This window comes from Hyposmocoma kahamanoa, unplaced genomic scaffold (assembly GCF_003589595.1).
Source record: "Hyposmocoma kahamanoa isolate Upper Pololo Valley unplaced genomic scaffold, ASM358959v1 220, whole genome shotgun sequence".
Classification (NCBI taxonomy): Eukaryota; Metazoa; Arthropoda; class Insecta; order Lepidoptera; family Cosmopterigidae; genus Hyposmocoma; species Hyposmocoma kahamanoa.
This window is the reverse complement of record NW_020653740.1, coordinates 5,966,631-5,991,532: the sequence shown is the minus strand read 5'-3', so window position 1 is coordinate 5,991,532 and position 24,902 is coordinate 5,966,631. Positions and strand designations below refer to the sequence as shown.

At 34.5% G+C, this 24,902-nt stretch overlaps 1 protein-coding gene across 2 annotated transcripts in view; it reads left to right on the top strand.

Moving 5' to 3' along the window:
- The window catches only part of LOC113228085, a 250,052-nt gene extending 231,030 nt beyond the window's left edge, over positions 1-19,022 (top strand). Inside the window, exons 2-3 of one of the 2 annotated variants that reach the window (XM_026461232.1) lie at positions 10,905-15,300; positions 18,591-19,022. In XM_026461232.1, coding sequence (XP_026317017.1) covers positions 10,905-15,300; positions 18,591-18,601 — 4,407 coding nt within the window. In that variant the 3' untranslated portion in view covers positions 18,602-19,022. Of the gene's footprint in view, positions 1-10,904; positions 15,301-15,754; positions 18,236-18,590 lie in introns of those variants that run through there. The other variant, XM_026461231.1, reaches the window with a different exon arrangement.
- The last annotated feature ends 5,880 nt before the right edge of the window (positions 19,023-24,902 follow it).

Sequence of the window (24,902 nt, the reverse complement as noted above, 5' to 3'; positions counted from 1 at the left end):
GTATAATTACAAGTTATAAAATATGTTACTGTCATTTTGGTAGACTACAGGTTAAGTTAAAATGTCACTGATCAACTAAAAATCTCTTAAAAATCTTTACATCATGACAGTTGTTTCGGCTGTATCAAGCACAAGTCCGGTCGTATGGAGTACTGTTGCCACCTTTGGGATGGCTCTGCTACATACCAACTGGCCACTTTAGATTCAATTGACAAGCGTGTCAAGAGGCTTATAGGTGACTCGGAATTAGTAGAGGCGAAGCTGCAGAGCCTTGGACACCGCCGTAAAGTTGCCCGCATAAGCAGTAGTTTACATGATATATCACGGAGAGTGTGCGATTGAATTACACGATTTAATTCCGCGTTCCCATTTTCATCATCGGGGGACTAGGCGTAGGCTTGGCTTCCACCCCTACGTTGTGGATATTCGAAAGATTCGCACGAAGCGTTACTCTTCCACATTTATATTGCGAACGGCTATGGAGTGGCATTCCCTGATTGCAGACATGTTCCCTGAATGTTATAACTTTGACCTTTTCAAGGCGAGAGTGAATAGGCATTATTTAGGTGTGTATACTCCATCGTCGACCTCATCGTCACTTTCAATCAGGTGAGATGGAGTTCAAATGCACACTTACATTTGAACAAAAAAAATAATCAAATAAAATTAAAATTTATTTTAATAATTAGGTTTATATTATATTGGTAGGTTTCTTTTGATAATTAGGAATTTCTCAAGTTTCTTCCGAGTTTTACTGTAACAAAACACTTAACAGTTCGTAAAACTTATGTTTTAACTCTTTGGTAAGTCAATGCTCGCAACTTAAAATTAAGACGTCTGCTTTCTCTCTAAGGAACGAACAGCTGTAAAAGAAAGTATATGCATTAGTATGAAACATACGGTACATGATATAATTCCCAAGTAATAAAAAATAAAACCGAACGGAAATCATAAGAAATGCATGACGTCAAACAGACAGTAGTGTGCATTGAACTTAATTTTTTTTTTGAAATTTGTTTACCAATGTCTTCCACATGGGATATCTACTCCGAGTATGGCTTACTCTGCATTTGTATGCTTTAAGCGTGTCTCACAATGACGTCTCTCGTAGCGGCACGGCACACTACTTTTTCAACTTATTAGTTTATATGAGACACGAACAACATCACACAGATCAGATATTTCAGTCTATAATAAAATTCCAATATAATTAAAAAGAAAATAACATTAATCTACTTCAACATAACTTAAAACATTATACCATCAAAAAAATCGAACTATTCTGCGAATGAATTACTAACTGAAAAATAAGTCACAACTCACGGAAAGGTCACGTTGCCGTCATCATCTCATTTATAAGTATACCAATTTATAACTGTTAGTTTTTTAAGCCTAGTCTATAAGGTCACGTACCAACTAAGTTTTATTTAAAACCATGTGTAAATGTGCAATATAGAAATGAATAATTAAGTGTCGCGTTTTGGAGTGATATCGACAGACATGTGTAATGGTATGAGCGAACTTCAATTCTCACTGCGCTTCAGCGCGTCCAAAGTTGAACACAAATTGCATGCAAATACAACCGAAATTACATTTTTATTATTATTTATTAATTACTATTAATTACAAAATTTGTAACCGGTGTCGTAACTCTTTAACGGTGCATTCTAGCTTTGATCATAGTATATTCAAGAGCATATCAAGTGACGAGCAATTCGTGCGCCTGATTGGAAGCTACATGATTACACATAACAGTTACAGAGCCACTCAGAGCTTAGATCTGAGATACAAGTTGACAAGTCTCATGTGCCTGTAATATCGCCAGCACCCTTAACCCCTTCAAAACCGGAACACAGTAAAGCTCACATTACCGCTTGGCAACAGAAATAGGGTGGCAGTCTTCCTTGGATGAACACTTTAACTAGAAGCTCTATTGCTACTAAAATAACGGTTTCGGTTCCTAGTGAGAATCTTCATAGTTGGATCCTTATATTCTCGATAGATAAATTTATTACAATGTTTTACGTCAATGTAATGTAAATAAAGCGATATGAATAGAATATTAAACGGTCACAGACCGAGCTTTTGCTACTCTATTATTAACCCAGTCATCATGAATGGAGAATTGAAATTCATATATTCTGAACGAAGCTAGGTTCATCGTTGAGAACAAAGGATACCAATATGATTGTTCATGGTATTACAATACGGGATGTGCTTATCCTAACATTTAATGAGGTCTGAGATAAGGAGCCTTCGTATAAGAATAGCAAAACCGCCGATCGTCTAGGTTTTGTGCCATTTGTTCCTCAAATTTGCATCTAGAAGTCGATTGTTATATCGCCTTTTATATATACAGGGCTATTTATAAAGTAATATTAACAACCTCGTGGGACTAAATTACTGACATCTTAAACAACCACTATTGTTCCATGATTTTTTTCAAAACATAATAAACTTTTTCTAAAGATAGTAATATGAGCATTGCTGCGTTCCGGTTTAATTTTTTTTTGTAAGGGTGCTGGTAAATCACAGGCGCATAAGGCTTGTCAACTTATGTCTCAGGGTGACGGGCGCAGTGGCAGTGCCCTCCAGATCTTTGTCAGGCGTATCGGTCACCACCAGGTGCACGATTTGTACGTTCCGTCACTTGGTGTCATAAAATAAACCCTGTACTATGGGTACCAGAGCAACGGAATTCACTCTAGGGCACTATCCAGAAAACCCAGACCAGAACCAATTTAGAAAAGTTTATTCCCAAATTGGTCCTACCGGGAATCGAACCCGGGACTTCCTCATCCAGCGCCCACAATGTAAGCCGTTACGTCACCGAGATCGTCGATTATATTTTGTTAGTCTCTGTATTTTGTGTGTAATAAAAAGTGTTTGTATTATGCCTTCATTGCAGAATATTGCTTTTAACCATCGGTAAAACAAATCTAATAATTTTCAAAACACAATAATTCCTGTCAGTGTAGTAAACGTCGCTCCAGATGCTGTGAAGCTATTATTTAACCTCCTTAACTATTCATGTTCATTTTAATTTTGCTATCTGTTCTCCTTTCTATGTGCTGTATTCATTATAACTTTTTATTTTTTACGTAACGCTTTCAGGAAAATGACGCTTTATGTTAGCTCTACCACACAATTGTACTTAACAATTGACGCTATTAGTGCAAAAGTGATGTAACCCATAAAAATACTTAATTATTAAATTGTTTTTATACTTACATGAAAATAGCATTCAAATATAAAATTATTTTGTACTTTAGTAGAAAAAAATTAAGCATGGGTATATAATTCTAGTACCAACATATCATAATTTTTATTTATCAACTTCCGGACATTGATGTCGTTAAACCGAAAAATATGCCATTGTTGCTCCACAGGCGAGTCAGTTGTCATGTCCTAAGAATTAAATTATGAATGACCAGAGTACAAGCTATTGCAAGTATTATACACTCATTTATCATAATAATCGATTTCGAAGAACTAACTAACTAATTTGTAATAAAAGACCTCAATATATTGAAGCCACTTTATAACATCTAAAGTCACTTTAAAATATAGTCAAATTTTTATATAAGACGTAGATAAATGGAGGTACAATACAACAATAAATTATTCTAATGAACACGGCGCCCTGTACGTCTTTGAAAAGAATAAAGCTCGTAAGCCACAACCAATCTAAAACAAAATAAATCTTCCTCAACAGCATATAATCAATCTGGGAATTTTCGGAGACATTACCTGTCTATTAACAGCTACGGCGGTTCTAAATTAGCTCACCGTACTGCACTTGACTCAGAGTTATATTTGGAATCATCCTTTGTATGCGCAATTCTTGCAGAGCTCTTGGCGCTATCTTCGGAAAGTAAATTATAGTAAATCTACTTGTATTGCGACTTGGAAGCATGAGAAGTGGACTCTACTGGGACTTACTTGTTTCAATACACTTCACGAACAAGGAATACTGCAATTCGGCGAGCATTTAAAAAAAACTTCGACTATATGGTGACAACACTCTGATGTTATTATGGAGAATGGTAATCTATGTTCAATAATATCTTCTTCTTATAGAAAATAAGTGCAGTATTAGTGGTAATCATTAAAAAAGGTATACCTTATTATTCCGCTACAGAAGTTTGCTATCCGAATGTTCCCTTAATTTTAGTCTTGCCTGGTTTTAGTTAATTATTTAAGATGAGTTACAGAATTAACATTGCGTAATATCTAGAATAAAATAATAATACTGTTATGAAAAGAAGAAACAAGATATAATTGTGTCTTTTAACTAAAATTATAAAGGTAACAGTTTTTGCTCTTTACCGTTGTGGTTCTTGGTTTGAACGCAAGATATCTTAAAAATTCGACAAAAACATTAGATTTATTTATTTATTTATTGAGCATTGGTTATAAAGCAATTACCTTAAAAAGGAGTTTCTTAACTCAAAACGTAATATACTTAAACTAAAAATTATTTCGTATAAAAATTATAACTACAAATACCCGCCATGTTTTTCCCTAGAGAAAGATAGGAGTACCGTGACAGAATTTTATATCATAAGCAAGAGAGAGAGACAACATGAATTTTATCATTTTGGAATCGTAAAATAAACTATAAAAATTAAAATTACATTATTCTTAAAAAAAAATCAATTTTTTTACAAGAGCGGCGATAGCCTAGTAGGAGAAAGGTTGTTTTTCAATTGACAGATCTAGAGCAACACTTACCTGTACCTTTAATTTCTTAGTTACGTACATGACACCAACAGGGCCGAATTTCCTGGTGCGTCTGGCCATACCGACGGCGCTGCTGTACTCGTCGCGACTTCATTACTCCACCATTATGAGGAGATAGTAGATAGAGTATATCAGAACAACAACCCTGAAGTACACCCTGAAGATCGTGCGTTTAAAGTCCCACCACGTCAATTTTAACTCGTTTGTGGTGAGAGTGCAGATCGATCATCTGTCGACCTTCATGAAGGAGGAATTCTGGTCGAAGGGTGTTAGATACCGGCCGGTTACCTGACACCACATTGCGCCATACGTCGCCGACGAGTGCAATTCGTGTATTAGTTATTTAATTTTTATACTATACATATGTATATACGTAATTCTTTAAAAATTTATTTTAAATAATTGCCTGCTTTAAATGAATTAAAAAATTTTAAAACAAATCGCAATGTTCAAATGTCAATCTATATTGAATATAAATACAACATATAAATTGAATATAAATTTTTCTGGGTGTATAAAAGTAGTACGGGGTTGTATTACATAGGTAAGCAATGTTTTACATTAAAGTCGTGCACGTAATTAAATCTTCAAGTGGTCTTGATCTACGAACTGCGATAACGGTGTTATCAACGTGACCTCTGTAAAGTAAATTTAATTAAGTCATATTGGCATAGTACAGAGATGCTTTTATTATATTGTAAATAATTAATATATTCTATACCTATATAAGTTTCGAAGAAATATAGACATTATACGAATATGACAACTTAGTGCTTTTGTACGTAGGATCTGTACAAATAGTACATTATTGCAGAGCCCGCGAAGTAAGGGACTGCTGGACGTGTATGAGTTACAAGGACGAGCGCCAGCGAGGCCTTGTATTAATACGAATCAAACAATTCCCGTTCCCGCCCAAGCATGTGCGGAATTTTTCTCAAACAATGTGAGAAAATAATAAAAGACTAAAGAGAGGAAGATGCATAATAGAAAAAGTTAATATTAATCAATATTAAAAGTGATATGTAACGTGTTAAGACAATTGCTAAAACAAAAGGTTATTGTTTTTCCAGGCACATTAATAGTAGTCTGCTGAACTTCTGATGATATGTTTGAATGGGTATTGTATTGTATTTTCGTTATTGCTTCTCACTGGCACTCATTTTCGCGACCAAAATACAAAAAAGGCGAAGAAACAAAAGAATACCAAAACAATTTACTTTAAATGTAACCGCCATGTTCTTTTTTTTTAAGCCAGCGGTACAGGTAGGTACTTTTAATTCTCGCAAATATCAACACTGGGCAGTTGGCTCTACGAATTTTTCATTTGCCTGTTTACATAGTTCATTATTAGAAAGTAAATTAAAAAATTTAGAGAGACGACATTGGATGTTCATACTTACTTTGCAGATCTTGGCCGGGAAGAAGTCGCACGGTACTTAAATAACAAACTTTCCATGTTTGTTTTTTGAACGTAATGCCAACATTTCCGAGCACGTTTGAGAAAAAAATCTACATTTGTACGCTGAAAAACCAAGACGTTATTTTAGGTGATCATATAACTTTGAACAAGTTATATGATCACCTAAAACAACGTCTTGTTTCTTTCTTGTAATATGTTCTGATCCTATACACCCAAACAATCAATGGCAGCAACCATTTCACGTAATGAATTGAATTATGTTGTGATCGAACCCACCAAGTATCTTTTTTTTAAATAGAATAAGTGCGCATTTGACCAACTCACCAGATGGGAAGTGATGATGGAGCATGCGTGTGCATGCTCCATCGACGACCTAAATAATGCCTATTCACCTTCGCCTTGAAAAAGCTCAAGTTATAGAGTTCCACTCCATATCTGTTCACCATATAAATGTGGAAGCGTAACGCGTGCAAATCTTTGGAATATCCACATCACAGTGGTGGAACGCCAGTCTATGTCTAGTCCCCCGTTGGTGGAAAGGTGAAGTTGGAATTAAATGTGGAATTCCATAGCACATTCTTCGTGATAGGCGCATCTCTAAGCGATCTAGATCAAAGTCAGTGTTTTTCAGTGTAGGTATATCTATAGATATTTTATAGCACAATGCAAGAAATCACCTAGTTCCCGCCAGCACCTTTTACCTGTTCTATTTTAAATATAGGCATCTTTTCTGGAAAATATTACTTAGATTAAGATAAAACGTATGCCAATAATTTGCACTAAAACGACATTGAAGTCTACACTCTAATTGATAAAATTTTCAATTTAGGCCTACAGGAACCCAAGTTGATTCTTTAAAACTAATTTATTAGCAAAGTTCTAACATTTCTGTCGAAAAGTCTCAAAAGAGTTTAATAATTATCTTATTTTAAACATTCATTTAAAAAAATGTCATTGTAGTTAATAAACTAAACAAAGACGAGAGGATTCCCAGCGTGCTTCCTTGGGAATTGCATCTGAATAAAAAATGAATACTACGAATGCTCTTTGGTTAAAAATAACTAGATTTGTGTAGAGCATTCGGAGCGCTGTTTTTGTAGACATAGAACATTTTAAATATAGTAAGTTTTCTTGTCATTGTTTTATTCGGTCGATGGATTGATTCGATTGTTTGGGCGTTGACCATGAAAAAGAATATCGTGATATGGAGAAATAGAAAGTTCAATTACCTCTTCGTCTCATTTCCAACCCTCAACCAGCCAGCGTGGTGAATTATGGGCTAAAACCTGTAAATAGACCGTTTCCTAGAATTACGTTGTCAGTTGGCGATAAATAGGTCTTTCAGAGGGCCTACCACAACCTTTTAAAACAATATTACTCTAACCTTACATTGACTTTTCGAGTCATAACGCGCTTAAAGTAAGCTTATTGTAATGTTAAACCTATGATGTTTTATTGGCAGCTTTGTGACTATTCATTCACTGAATTCGTACTATGACGCGACTTTAACATTAAAGTAATACTGCTCTTATGTCAAATTTAGCAATCATAAAATAGTTACACGGATGCAATGGAAACAATATTATTTTCAGTTGTATTCTCTTAATATTGATTTGTAATGGTTAAAAGTTAAGTTGAACTTATATATTTACATACAAATCTTCAGTATTTTGTTTATTTTTTATTTATTAGGATATAGTAAATAACTTTTCATTAAATAAAAATACGCGATGTTTATTTCGTAAAATTATAACAGCGCCATCTATATGCTCCTTGGCGAAACTAACAGTTGACACTAGACTACAGTTCCGAATTCACAACTTGACTATCAAGACTCGGCTTGTTTTATTTATTTTTCTTCATGAAAATGCGCAATAATTATTGAAAACAACGTAATTTTAATAGATTTTATTATTACATACTTTTATTTTTTACCATTAAAAATTTTCTGAATGTAAATAACATTAAGTACTTAAACATTATTTATACTACGATAAGACGATTCGAAACATCAAAAAAGAAAGAGATGGGATTATGTAGTTAACATAGCGTTATCTCTTTCCTAGTTTTAGTAAGGAATAGACAATATTGTGAAAGCATTCGTTCTTTCAATCACTTTTGCAATAATACATTACTTGGTTGACAGGTTCGTCATGGTACAAATATAAGTAATATTATAATAAGCTTACTTTAAGCTTACATTGAAATAAAATTGTTATTGGAAAGGTTCTGGTAGGCCCCCAGGTAAACCTAATTTATTAACTGAATTTGAAACAGAATAAACTATGCAAAAACAATAAAATAAAGGGCGATAAAATATTTTTTATTATTTCATCAATATCGCTTTGTTATAGTATGAATAAACGGAACAGTTCTCTATCGTACGCTACTTACGTAACATAACACACAATGCAAGCATGCAGCAAAACAGTGATATTTGATAAATCATAATAAATACAATAGTCAAGAAAAACTTTCATAGATTTGTCACAGATGGCATAACAGTCGTTGAAAAAACCAAAAACGAAGATCTGCAACAAGCACATAGAAAAATTCGTAAGGTCTGATGGTTCGTTCCGTAGCTCATTTGGGACAGCGTCAGCCACGGTACGATGAAGGCGCCGATTCGAGTTGAATTTTTCTGTGTTCGATTTTTGTATTTATAATTAAAACAAACAAGTGGAGCAATTTCACAAAAAATAATAGAGTATCACGTTAGTTAAACATCGGATATTCAATGACTAAACTAACTAAAACTTGAAAATTAAAAAATTCCACATAAATACGTGAGTTATCCGTTAGTTTAGATAATATAAGCAGCCAAGGCGTAGAATTTCTTCCCGTATCATGTTTTAACTAAACGGTATTCATTCGGCGGTTGTGCAGAATTTTAAACAGATATCAAGTAGTGGTAAATATTCTCTGCAGCTAACATTACAGAAAGATGACTTACTAAAAAAATTAGCCTTTCTTTACAGTAATAGCGAAGATATATAGGATAAGGCGTGGATCGCGGCCGAAATAATCATGGAGATATCCAAGAGTCACCGCGAAACGTGCTCGCGCGTAGACGCGATTTGCGCGTAGATCCCGCTCGATTTAAATTATTCGAACTTAAATATTCGGTCAGTTAAACAGCGTAAAATACTTTTCGATGTTGTTGTACACGTCAGTGAATAAAATGTTATAATGTGAAATTATGATTGAAGTAAAATGTAAAGTTTACAGAGTTCTAGGATTTTTAATACATAAACCAAGCGAGGAATTAATAAATAGGAATTCAAGAATGATATAACATTTTAAAGTGATCCAGAGTTTGAAAAATTTACAACTATTACTATAAAAGATACCAACAAGTGTATTAAAAAGAAGTTAAACTTGTTCAAATGAAGTGTATTTAATAGATTAAGAAGCTTATCTTACGTAATATAAGGAAGTACGGTAAATTTGACAAAGCTAATTAGAATAATATCAATACTTAGTAAACAAAGTAAGAACATAGTGCTGTCTTCATAGTTTTAATATAAGCATCAAAATAACAGAAGTTTGTCGTGCCAAAGACGAGTGGGTGTGCTGTATATTCGTAAATGTGCTTTAAATAAATGCTATATACCTTTTTATACAGATATAAATATAATGGTGACTATAGTTGAAGGAAGGGCGAACAATAATTTTTTTAGATCTTTTTTGCCCGTAAGTTTGTGTTGAATTCCGTATATTTTTAATCCATATATTTTCCTTATGTTGTATAATTACACACGTTTTAAAACTAAAGTGGAAGTACGATAATTACAATTTGTAAAGTCAGAAATGTTCTTGTATAAAAATAGATTGCAGAGAGCACCTATTAACAAAAATTCTTTCTAAGCGCCAACGGACGTATATTCATAATAATATTAATATTTTTTCATTGAAGTACGCACTGGTAGCTAACGCAGTTTTTGCAAAACGAAGCGAAATTGCAACCAAATTCCACAAAGGTTTGCGAAAAAATTCCCTCCATCCCGCATAATTTTTATGCTAAAAGCAAAAGTTACGAACAAAAACTCTTTGTATTTATGATAAAGTAGCTTTGACCCATAACCTCAGTTGTTTTTCACGATAAAACATAAATAAGGCGCGTAAGTCTGCATACATAATGGGTGGTATATTTCCTTATTCTGCGGAACCTAAAACGAGCAAAGAGAGTCAATATACAGCAAGCATTAATACAATATTTTTAAATTTTGACAAACCGCCAACAATTCGTCCTTGGTCAAAATATGTTCTAGACAGCAAGGCGAGATTTTTAAGTAATTTAAATTTATTTTCATTTGCATAGTTTATTATGTTTTATTGAGCAAAGAATGAAAGAATTATCAACGGTGTGAACCGAAAATGCAAGAGAGATGAGAACAAATATTTACGTACAACTTTACCTTAGACCCAACAATACCCAGGCGAGTAGATAGGAATTTTAATTACGTAACTAACAGGTGTTGAGAAAATTAGAATAGTCCCCATGAGGGTTGAGTACAAGGTCATTGTTAATTTGGAAGTACTCTGGCCTTTCCCATTCCAAAATCCACAGTTAGGTTTCACTTTTACACATCGGCATAGCAAAGTAGCTTATAAGTCGCTAAAATCGTATCGAGAATTTAAACCCGTTAATATCTAAGTGGAATGTGCTATTTAATGTACTCTGCAATGCTTCATAAATATATTATTAGATTTTATAAAAGATTTTTTCTGTATATTTCAGGCTGTGAACTCTCCCCCACTACCGCACCGGGATATCTCAGCGGCACCGGGAGCTTACCGCCCGTTTAACGAAGAGTACGCCCCCGTACCGCACCGCGCTGACAGACCAGTTCCGAAAGAATCCGAAACTGAACGTAAGAAAGAAAAGAAGTGGTCTATCGGGAAACTATTCAGAAGAAAAAAGAAAGAAGATGACAGCGGTTCATCCTCTGAAACCGATGATGGCAACACTCGTTCGCCATCAAAGAAAAAAGTCAAGAAGAAGAAGAAAGCTCCCGCAGTTAATAATTTCGACCACATTGTGGTACGCGAATATAGGGATACGCGAAGGGCACAAAGTTTAGCCAAGCCAAATATTAGAGAAATTACAGACGATGGTGTCCTGTCAGATCCATCAGCCGGTTTCATCAATTATAGAGCCAAGGTGCATGAAATGCATGGAGCATCAAAAGAATCCCTCAGTTTAAGAGATGATAACTCTAGCAGATTAGCTAAAGGTGGTTTAGAAACACCATCAAGGAAAAAACGGAAGGGACGATTGAAAGCTCGTGTCGAAGCATTAAGAAACAGTATGAAGGGAGAATCGAGTAGCGATGAAGAGTCGTTAAAGTCCTCGAACTCTTCGTCAATGGTACGTTTTCGAAGTGATGACTCGTTAATGAGATCACGTGATGGTTCCTTAAGTAAAAGGTCAAGAAGTGCACGAACTGAAAGATACATCAAGAGATTGTCTCGGGATGAAGAAAACCAGCTAAATAAGGAAGCTGAACTTTTACAGCAGGGCTACACAAAAGCCGAAGTAGAAATGCTTACGAGGACCCCGACAAGTCAAAGTAGTGGCTACGGAACGTGCAAACGAGAGCAACCAAATATAATTCAACAAGAGCAACTTTACACTAATGATTTAAACCGCCGCCCCATGAAGTCTGAATCAATATCATCATTCCCATCAACCCAAAGTTACCCATCATCTATTAATTTTAATGCAAAAGTTAACAATGAGCACATTAACTACTCCATACAATACCAAAACAGCAACGCTAATAAAGAACCACTGTACGCTAATAATAACAGAGAAAGAAGTTTACCGTATCAGTACGAGAACCCTGCGAGCGTAATGTGCATCAAATTTCCCCTCGGAAATGTTACTAACATAAAAAGAGAAGAAAAAGCACCACCAGTACCACCTCCACGTGACATGCACAGAAAGGTCGCCACCCCTATTTCGATGTACTACGAAAATAACCCCGTAGTGGCCGACAGAATGGGAAATAGTCAAAATTTCGTACATGGTGTACCTAATAACGATTTCGAAAGAGTTATGAGACGTAGCCAAGAAAGATCCGTTAGTCACGGAGTAAATGGTTTACGACGACCCATATCGAACTCCGAGGACCATATCGCAATGCAAAACAACGAATACTTACAAAACTTCCAATATAGAAACGAACAACCTCGGCGACCGGCCTCAGTGTCTGCTGAACCCAATCATTATGTGCTTTATGCCAATACACCACCGTGGAGAAAGAAATACGAACAGACAACTACAGTTAAGCCGGAACCTGTTCAATTGAGACAGGATCTTTTGTACTTTGCTGATCAAAGCCCTAGGTCCCGAAGACCTATAAGCATTAAAACTAGTCAAAATGGTTACGATAACCAATACCTAAGTGACTCACAAGCGTCTCTAAATATAACTGATAATGTGTACCGAAGACCAAGGAATGCATCCGAATTTTGGAAAAGATTAGATGATGCTGAAAAGCAAAAACGTAAACAAAATATATTTTCAAATAGCCGAAGCAATAGCGACTATTCCAGTTCAACACAAATACATAGGACTCCGACTTACTTGGAACATAACAAACCAAAAGAAAATGGCATAACTAACAATGACCTTCAAAATAAAAACAAAACTAATTTTGCTTCTAAGTCACTGGATACCACGGATGGATCAAAAATGTGGAAAGCTACAACAGAATACAAGAGATCGGTCACAGTTAATCCAGCACCAAAAGTGACATCACCGATATCTAAGACTCACACACGGCATAAATCTGATACTTTTGTGCCAAGCACTTGTCAAATGCCATCTGACGATGAAAAGAATTCAGAAAGGCGGAAATCTACTAACCTCGACGACGCTCTCAATGAACTGGAAGCTATTTACAATAGCTTAGGGTTGGGTGACGAGGATCTATTAGACAGAGCCGAGCGCCGTGAACTAATGACTCCTAAATTCAACGAACATTATAATGACTGGAACGGCAACGACGACGATATACAATTAAGAAGCCAACCCACTACACCTTTGAGACGTATTTCAAGGAGATCGACATTGCCAGACAAATTGCAAGACGATATGGCATTCCGAAGAATGAACTCTTTGTCAAAAGAAAAGCCGGACTACAAAGAAGCACAAGCACAAATAAGCTATATGTTAGCTTCCCCTGTATACGTTCCATACGCATCAGATGATGATGTTCATTCTTCGCGAAATGAGCCCGATATAATTCATGACGATGTTGTGTACAGGAATATAAAACAAACAAATAATCGTCTCAAAACAATTGATCCTCAACCTCCGTTTGGAATACCTGTCGGACCAGTTTCTCCTGCTCCCCAGAGTGACTACTTACACGCAACGCCAGAAAATAAAGCACGTTCACGGTTTGTGAGTAGAAGATCACCTGATCTTGTATCAGATGATCTAGCTTACAGAAGTCTAAGGAAAGATAATAGGCATTCGTCACTGTTCAACGGAGATGAATACAACGGTCACATTAATAATAATTACAGTTACTCTGAATTTCCTTTTACTAAAGACACTCCATCCAATATAAAAAAGAAGAGAGCAGTAAGATCATTGTCAGCAAACATATTTACAATGATTCAGAAAGAGATTGACGATGCACTAAACATGAGCAAAATGGCGACCTTGCAAAAGACACACAGTAACAGTGATGTCATGAAACGCCTCCGTGAAACGTTTGAGAAAAATGACAACGATCAGGAACACTATCCGCGTAACAAGGTAAAACAAAGACACAATACTATCAGTCTATTTGTCAATAACACCCACACGCCTGCCCACCATTTTGCAAAAGACGATTCATTCATTCACAATGACGATAAATATCTCGCTAAACCTCCATCATGTGATAAGTCCAAAAGTTCATCACCATCAAACAGGTCACCACAAGCTTCTAAACGTTCTTCGAGAGATGAATTTCAACAGGTTCTTAGCATGCTTGCTCAAGAAGCTATGGATACCAGCAATAAACTAGGAGTAGCATTAGCTGAATTAGATAAGAACAGAAACAACACAGACAAAAAATCAGACATTCAAAGCAGAATATCCGATAGCAGACTAAATTTTTTGAATGGATTGACTAGTAAACCTGTGGACAATCTAATGCCAAAAGTTAAACACGTGAATGTTCACTCAGAAGTAATAACTGAACCTGTAAATAAACTATCCAACATTGTAAACGAGAGAGGAAAAGGCACTGAAGACAGTTTATTAGCTATATCGGATCAGTTATCAAAAGTTGAAGATCAACTGAAACACAGTTTCGAAAAAGAACTAAATTTCAACGATGAAAGCGTAAGGCTTTCTAGTTACATAGCAAACGCTGAAGATGAACTTAAGGCTAAGGAAACCACTGTAGCTTCTATAGACAATAAGGTAATACCTAATCTTGTAGCACTTAATGCGCAAAACGCTGTTAAAACCGAAAATATAAATATAAACAGAGACGAACATAACGATGAACCTCAACTAGTGTTACCAAAGTATAACTCTCTCAATCCTTTCTTGAACTCAGATGACAAAATAAAAGAAATCCACGAAATCAACGCATTCAAAGAACTGAAAGATGGCATTTCCGAACTAATAGCTGGAATATCTCAAGTCAATGAAAAATTATTTGTTCCTAAAGCCCCAAACCCTGAGACTGGATGTGTAAGTCCAGGAAAAATGACAGGTATCACTGAAGCCACAGAAAAACTAAACCAAGTGACACAAAACGCCAGTACACAAGAAATACCTTGTAGGGCTTCCGTAAATCTATCTATCTACGAAGACGATTTAGAAATTAAGAAAGACGCAGCTGATTCAACAGAATATAATTCATCAGAAGAGTTAGCGACGATATTTAAACTAGACGGTACTCGACTTCCTACTACGGCCGTTACAGACAACAAAATCGAACCCGCGAACGTAGTTCGTAGCGACCTGAGTTCGCCAAAGCTTGTCCAATCAATGAATCAGCAACTGAGACGATTCTCAGTCGACCACACAGATGAATGTACTCCTAGTCAAAGCTCACTGCCAACTAATGTAGTCCCGTGGAGGGCTAAACGGCAAAATCATAACTCACAAAAAGAAAGCAGAGGTACGTGGCCCATTTTCATGCATGGTGTTCAGTTTTCATTTTAACCATTTTGCATCCGGCTTTCTTGATTTTATTCACATGTTCTCACTTTCAATTTTTTTTTGGAATCGTTGGTAACCACAATTTAGGCGCGAGTGAAAGCTCCGAAATAAGTTCATGAATTTTTAAGTGAATAGGTTGGGTTCCTATTTCTAGAATAGTGAACGCGGAAAGAAGTAAACAAAATGAAGACTGCGTCAAAATTGATGTAGTGTGAAGAAATTACTCATCGAAGGTCAAGGATGTACCTCACCCATAAAGGATATACCTCATTCTTTTATGGTTACGTAATACAATTAGCATACCAAATCAGAAAGATACAAGATATACGAGCATTTATTTACCAACGATACCGAAAATAGAAAAGTAGCCAACACTAACGTTTAGTTTTTAGTTGTGTTTTTTGTTCCAACAGACGATAACACGCAGTTGAAGCGCGAATGGCACGACACTGGCACGTTGATGTTAGCTTGTTCGTACACCCTGATGTTCTCTCGGCATCTGGCCGACCTGGACTGGCTGACGTTGCTTGGATTGCTTCTAGCAATGGTCACCATCATCGCTATGCTGATTATTTAACCTTAGATGTTGTTTTAGTGCTTTTGATTCACTTCGCCGCCGGTTTTGCTGATGTACAATATTATGGCGGAGAGGGTATCATTAACAATATTATCATCGTGGCAAATGATACTATTACCTCTCTATCATCTCTCAAAGTTGACAAGAACGAAATTTAATTAAATATTACCACTGAGGTTCTGATGGAACACGATGAAAGATAAGTTATTATATCTGTGCTCAAACTAAAAGTAATTGTGGTCGGCGACTAAGTGAAACAAAGAAATACTTTGAGTAGTATTTAATTAGTTTGATAAGTATTCATTTTCTGCACACATAACATATATAACAAATCATTGGATTAATAAAGTTAGGAACAATTTAACCAGTCACCACTTCAACGTAATTGACATTATAAATTGGTTTATTCATAAAAAAAATATATTGAACACTTCCTGTATGAATTATTAGGTGGTCTTCGAAAAGGAAATTTTAAGGCGAATAGAAGCTCTAATTTTAGTTCTGATTATCATTTTTAACAATTGTTTTATTTGAACATAAAGGGCGTCACCTGCGTGAAGCGGAAACTGTGGTTTTTCTTGTAATAGATAAACTAGGATTTTCGACAAATCAAGTCGACTTCAGGTTAACACTTACAAACGCGCGACAATTGTTTTTAAGAGTTTTCATTTACTTCGGTAGGTTAAGATTTTATTTATCATACAATCTCTTCGCGTATTAGTATTTTTTACTTGTTTTGGTGGAATAGGCGGCAAATGCCAGTTCTTAGTTCTTATAACATTCACCTGCGTTCCAGTTTTACGCAGCAGACGCCTGTTTGTTGTGTATTTATTATTTATCGAATAAAAAAAAATTACGTGATTGTATGTACTTTTAACCTGCATGAGTTCCAAAATTATTTATGCATGTAGTTAGTGCTTAGAACTTTTTAATTTTTGTAAAGTATTTAAATATGTTTAGTTAACTATTGTGCAATGAATGAAATTGTATTTTCAATTTATTTTCCCATATTCATTTGTCCGCATAAAGTTAGCGTATTAAAGGTACCATTTAGAAATATTGTTTTAGTGGTAGGTATTGTTTATGTTATATTCGTCTCAGCAGAGTGGAAAACTTACTTTTGCAAATCGATGAAATAAGTATTTTGCCTATAATTTCCTTATTTATTACGTTCCTTGCTCAATTTTATAAAAGTACATTTAAAAATATATAAATAAAAACAGTAAATATACCGCGGAAAGTTTCCTAACAATGTTTTCTTTACATAATACCTTCTAAACGATATTCACAAAATATTTTGAAAAATAGTAATTTTGATTATTAAATATTTAAAGGCAGAGTACACCGAGGTTGTCGTTGGAATATTTAAAAATAAAAAGTCTTTTTTTGTTCAAAATACACAACAATAATAAACTAATTGATAGTTACACATCAAAAACATAAAGTAAATAGAATATAAAAACTCCGGTATTTCAGAGGGATGTACTATCCGCTTTCTTGCGTGCAGGTATGTATTACTTCCTTGAAGTGCATACTTTGACTGCTCCGGTTTCTGTTAGTCATAAGAACAATTAATGTACATTTTTAATTAAAATTGATATTAGAATAAAATTGAAAGAAAAATTGGTCTTAATTCGGTTGCTCTCGTGCTCCCCATAACATTGTATTAAAAACTTCCACGGTGTCTAAATTAAACAACAAAAATTTACACACTTGCAAGAAAATTGTACAACGAACGATAGGTATAAAACAACAAAATTATGTTCAAAATGCTTATTAGCCCGTCACGCGTCTTAGAGACATACGTGTCTCCAACTGCAGCTGCAGTTTCAACGTGCAGCTTTGTTTTCATACACCATTAAAAAAGAATATTAAAATCATCAGGGATACCTCGTGTCTCTAATACACATGACGGGTTAACGATACGGCAATTTGGCTACAATATATAAAAGTATAGTCACGTGCAAAGAAATATGGATAAAAATATTCATAAGAAATATTCACTGAACTCAAAATACTTTCATATTGTGCTGAATAAAAAATCCGTGTAGGCGCACGTTTAACGGGCAAAATAACAGCATTAACCATTCAACAAACGTTCACGGAGATTATTTTATTTCGCTTGATGTAATATAAACCCAAACAACGGCACCTACTTAATTTTAATTTATGTGCACGGTCAAGAACAACAAGCTTGATACGTCATTTGACACTATGCTTCATTTTTTATTTTTATGATACTAAGCGAAGGGACGAGCAAGTCATGCTCCAGGTAGTAAGCGACATGCCTATTCATAATGGTTGCAGTGCTACTCAGAGCTTTTAAATCACAAAGATCTGAGAGGCACTGCCATTGCGCCCGTCACCCTGAGACATAAGTTGACAAGTCTCACGTGCAAGTAATTTCACCAGCACCTTTCAAAAGCTGAACGCTGTAATGTTAGCATTACTGCTTGGCGGCAGATATAGATAAGGTGGCAGTATTTCCGTGGACGAAGTCATTCACAAGTAGCTCTACTTCTGTCTCTTACGTTATGTGTTTTTGACTGTACCTAACATTTCATTGTTTCGTTGCTATAAAATAAGTATGACCACTGTTAATTCAGTAACGTATTGTATATAATATTATGTCATCTGTATCCCATTGAATATAATATACTATTTGTTTATAGGTGAAAACTGAATGCCGCGAGTTCTCTACCGACTACTATCATTGTTAAGAAAAATACTTCGATAAGATTACTTATGTTAAGTGACGAATACGTAGCCAGGAAAAGGAAAAGTTTAAACTGACTTGGCTCCTTGACCTTTCCTTCATATGTTAAAAATTAAAAACAACAGCATTCGTAATACAAAACGGTCAAGTAGTCTTCAAAGTTTATCATAAGCTGAACTTGTTTTAATATTTCACAAAAAGAAACACTATTATAAAGTAACTAATACATTTTTTCCTGGCTACAATTAAGTGATTTTAAATTTATGCTTAGCTTATACGTACTCTTTTCTGTATTTACATAATTATATACTTTATGTATTTAGTGAACTTAAGTTGATAATATTATTAATTGTGTAGAGGCTTCCAGTTATGAAAGAGCGATATTTATATGACAGAAAAAGTTATAATTTAAAATAAAATGTTCAGTTTTACTTTGTTATTTTATTCCATGTTGTCCGACTAAAAGTTAAATTACCCAATGGAAATATAGGAAAACTTAAATAGAGCCTTCTCTTAAATCTTAGTTGGCTAGGAAAAGGACAAATTTTAATATAAGATAATTTTCAATGCCGTTCTCAATGCGTTCTCACGTGGTGGTGTGAAATATTAAAATCTTCGCAAGAGCCATCTACTGGGGTGTATATAAACCACAGAGGACAGGAGTACACTTAAAACATTTTTTACCCTGCCCTCTGCTGCGTCTTTCCTGAACCACTACCACACGCGAAACAATTAAAAAGTACTCGCATATCATAATAGGTGGCACTAGTTACGGTAAAAGTTTTCAGGGTGACCATTAAATGGGTACTATAACTAAATTGGGTAATTAAATTATGAAATGATGTATTATAACAGGTTAAGTACAAACGGGAACTAAAGTCGACGGAAACTTATTACCACACAGACGGTGCTGTAATGAATGACTTTGGCAAACAAAAATGAGTAGAGAAGCTTAGTTGAACAAAACAAAAATGAATAGAGAAGCTTAGTTGTACCTATAAAGGCCTTCACCCAACTATATGACAGTTATTAACTAATACAAAAACTTTCTTAATATTTATGATCCACAATGATCGTATATTATGAAGTAGGTACAAAATTTTTGCTACACCAATATGTGTGATTTTATTATTTAGTATGTATCTCACGAGATTCTGAAATACACTTAATTTTACAAAGTCATGACATAGTTATCACAATGTAATAGGCTCATTTTGGCACTAGTTTGTTATTACAACTTAACTAAAGATGTAATCAAACAATTTCACGAAAAACGGATTCAAAATATTTTTTTTTTGAGTTTGTGATCGTTTAAAGCGCAAATACATAAATGTCGAGTGCAGCTACATAGAACTATGTAAAGCTAATAAAAAAAATATACAAAAAAGGGAAATGAAGAAAATATTAATTTAAGAAGTTGGTTGTCGTAAGCGACTTAAGGACTAAGTAGTTTTTATTCTTCATGTGAATGGTTAAATAAGTTAGTATTTTTACCTAAACAAATTGAATCGGTGAAATGCAGCGATCAATACTTTGGTTATAATCTATTAAAAATAGATTTAGATTTATGTAACTGTTTTTGATACGTTGCAGTAATTCAAAATTGCATTATATTTTGGAATATAGGTACGTGAAAGTGATACGAATTTGTAATCTTCACAAACTTATCTGTAATTATTGGCGGGTTTTTACCATCCAAAAGTAGTAACACCAGGAACAGCTGTCAGATTTTCGCTAGAAACGTTGCGTGTTGTGAGTTTTATTTTGCAAACGAATTTTAGATTATTTTGATTGACTATTTTATATATTATTCGGTTTGAGATAAGAAGCAGTTTCGGTGTATAGTGTTAGTGTTTTATTTAATATTTTAAAGCTACGCAGCATGTGTTAAATAGGTTTTGCGAAGCGAACGGCAACCTACTTTGTTCGTGTTGACCTGACTTGGATGTGATTTTTAAAAGGTAACGGTTGCAATCAATTATTATTTTTATTATAATACACGTTTCGAAAAACTCACTTTCGAATTTTCTACTGTGATTTTAGGGTTTAACAAACATTTAACAGCTACCTTACAAAATATTTTTGTTAACGCCGCCTATCTCACCTGTACGTATTGACGGTTATCATTATTTTTTTTTGTACTTCTAGATATTTCTGAATAATAGCCGGCCTAAAAAAATATGTATATTTACATGATGTTAGCTGCTACTAAACGTACGTTGTTTTAATGTTTTCTTTAGTTTATTATTGAAGTTATCGCGATGAAGTTACGTGGTGATATTTACTCCCGAACGTTAATAATTTATTATCATAAAACTTCATTAGCGTGTACTTATGAAGATCACGAAGTGGCACAGTGATACTTCCTTTATATTACACTAAAATTAGACTGTTGTCACATGTAGAAGTTCCAAGATTTCTATCTACATAGAAGGTTACCAATTTATTGATTTAATTTCGAGTCATTGGCGTTTTGTTTTGTACACTAGTATTCCATCAGGGGCAGGTAAGAGTGATGTGCTTAAAAATATTGCATATTATCAATGATTGCTTCAAAAGGTTCAAAATTTACTGAATTGTCTCTGCTAGAGTGGCCTAAAATGTTCTTTTGGCAAAAGACAAGAAAAAGTAAGAGAAAATGTTACCTAAATTTTGTCCATTTTGCAAATTGCTCAAAAATCTATTTTATTGTTCAACAAACATCTCACAGTCTATAGCTACGCAATGCCCTCCTCTAAAACATTGTCAGATTATTTCACCTAACTTTTGTCAAGGATTTTACAAAAATTTCCTATTCCAAACACTGTATTTACACTAGATCTAATTTTATAAACAAATTTTTGAGGTCAGTTTGCATAATTAAAGTTGTTAATGATAATGAGTACATTCATTGTTGGATATGGGTTTGTCAAGTTCAGAGATAAAGCATAATTTTTCAAACATGCCAAGTAATGCACTTTCTCTTATCACATATTGCTGTAGATTAACTACTCTAAAAATAATGCATGACTGATATTTATCAGTCGTATAACAATATATATATTTTTTATTTATTTAGACAATAACAGTTCACAAGCCATGTACAACTTAACATTAATTTAATACTATAACACTCTTTAGCTTGTAACAGATGACAATTGGGCACAACATTGAAATTAAATAGATTTAGTTAAATATCCTATTTAAAAATAAAAATGAATGAGGAAACCATACATTAAAAAATCTACAAAAAATAAGCAAAACGAATGCATTTTGAACCTAGTTTTGAGACTTCATAGACGATATAAATGATTTGACCATTATGTTGAACCTCAGTGCTTGACTACTAACCTTATTATAACATACGAAATAACGGATCATTGTATGACACATTATATATTGTAAGTGGCACATAAAACAGTTTTAACTATTAATAGAACTTTTAAATAACTGTTAAATAATAAGATTTAAATAACAATAATAATAGAACTTCCAAAATTTAATGCTTCCGTTGCCATCCTCAAGAACATCTTATCAATTAATTTGTAACTATTTATTATGAAGAATTCTATTTTTGTCAGCAGCTGCATTTTATATGCACCAGCCTTTTTTCCCAAGCATCATGTAATACTTTGTGCTTTCCTACCATTTGCTTATAATTTTAAATTATAATTTAGCTGGATTGTTTTTATTTAAGAGCAAAGTTATAAATAAAACATTCACCATTCCTTAATTGGTGAGGTCAAGGAGAAGGAAGTGATAAATCTTTCCGGTACTAGGTCACGGGACAGAGTCCTTAAGACCCCATGTTTATTTTTAGGCCTTAACTTCTACCAAGAAGTGCCCTTCTATTGCCCTTCTATAAGTGCCCTTCTATCACCAGATAGAAGGGCACTTATAGTCTTTTATCATTGTTTTGTTTGAGATTTGTATGACCAGAATGTGCTGGAAGTTTCTGGAAAGTCTTCAATTTGCAGTTTTATTTATTTTGAACTCATTAAATTTACTAACAAAACATATTAATCATGATTTAAAAAAGAATGTTTGAGTTGATATGATTGAATAACAATTTTTTTAACATAATTAATCTGAGGATTAAGGTATAATAGTTTATATATAGAAGATACGGAATAATAAACATAAGAAATCATTCATAGAAGTAATATTGTAAACATTTTACTTGTGTTTCAAAATGACATGATTCATAAATAATGCATCTCTTTTTTTAATAAGATTGTGGGAGTGTATTGAGTCTTAACCATCTTCATATCCATTCGCGTAGCAGCTGCTACTATTGCTCATGGATGTATTTCCTATTTTGGGTTAAATTTAAATTTTAAGTCTTGCATTACTTATTATCTTAACATGCATTATATAACTAGTGTGTTTGTTTATAGTGTGTACTTAAATTAATTGGTTGCTTAGTTTAATACAATGATTGCCCTATGTGATCATACTCTGCCTTAATTATGATAAAATGTTGTTTATTGTAATAATGTAGCATTGTATGGAGCAGTGTTGGGAAATGAAGAACCATAAGTAACTGGTTCTCTGCTTGTGCAGAACCTGGCTGAGTAGACACCAGCAACATACTTATTTCTTTCACAAAGCATTCTTGATTGAAACATAGGAGCGTCAGCACAATTATAGGCATATCAAGACATAGATATAGATAGATGTAGCAGTGTTAGGCAGTGCATATGGACTGTTCGCCTTAGTAGATACCATTGCTGTATCCATTTCTATCACAAAGCTGCATTATTGTGTTCGGATTCAAGGGTAGGCAGAGCCATAAAAATCAATCACTAGTGCAGAAGATTTAAGATTTAATATCTCACTGCTGCTGGTATATGTATAAATTCTAATTACCACTTTCCAGGTGGACCGGAGGTACAAATACCTTTAAACATTGTATTTAGTTTTAATTATGGAAATATGTTCACTAAATACGTACCTATTCTATTATATTCAAAGTAGAACTACCAATAGGGACAGTATCTAAAAAGATAATGGTGTGAACTTGACCCAAGGTCCACTTCCTCAATGGACTGATTTCCAAATGTGCCGATTGCACAAATGTTATCATTAACTCAAATGAACATACCAGTTAAAATGTGATTGTTTGTTACTATTACTAGATTCCTTGATCTTGTTAGACAGTAATGCCTGCATTATATAAATTATTGATTTTATTGTGGGACACTGCTTCAAATATGGAAACAATTTTTATTTTTCAGAAGCATGCGGTTAGAGCGATTTATAAATTAAGCTCACATACCCCACTTAAGGAGGTTTTTAAGGAAATTGGCATATTGACCACTGCATCACAGTTTATTTACAATTATATGTGGGGCGCACTATGTTTCCGGAATGAATAATAAAAAATACTATAAATGGTCGGAAATGAATTTATTGTTTCTCAAAATATTCTGCGTTAGCGTTAATGCACTTTTTCATACCAATTTTGAAAACATTTATGCCACTCCTCCATGACAAACTCTGAAAGACGTTTTTCATATTCTTCGGCAGCCCTTCAGGTGATGAAAATCTTTAACCGCGTAACTGGTTCAAACTGGTCCAAAAATTAAGTTTGGAAATTAATAAAAGTCACAAGATGCCAGGTCGGGACTGTACGCGGAATGGCTCATAAGGTCAACGTTGTTCACCTTCAAAAGTTCGTTTGTTTGTCTGGCCGTGTGAGAACTGGCATTATTGTGGTGCAAGATGATACGGCGTTTACGGTTATTTTTATGGAGGTTGTCAATAACTTCCGGTGAACAAATGGTCGTGTAGCAATCACTATTCACGGTACAACGATTCTCCAAAGCAACAGTAGCTATGTGTCCAGTATTGTTAAAAAAGAAGCAATCATCCGGTTAGAGGCACCTTGCACGCGCGCCACTTTGGTTGGTTTCGGCTTATCTTGAAAGACCCATACGCTCGATTGCTGCTTTGTTTTGGGCTCGTAACTATAAATCCATGTTTCGTCACCTGTTACTATGTCCCACACCAAATTTGACGCCCCTTCGTTGAATCTGGTAAGCACGGCATTGCACCAAGTGACGCCATCCGTTTTTGAGCCTCAGTCAAATTGTGTGGGATCCAACGAGAGCACAGCTTTTTCACACCCAAATGTTTGTGTAGTATTGATTGTATTTGACTCATGCCTATACCTAAAGAATCCGAATCTTATAGTATGTCACATGCCTGTCTGTTTTGATCATACCGCGCACAGCATCGACGTTTTTGTTCTTCACAGCAGTGGACGGGCGACCATCACGAAATTCGT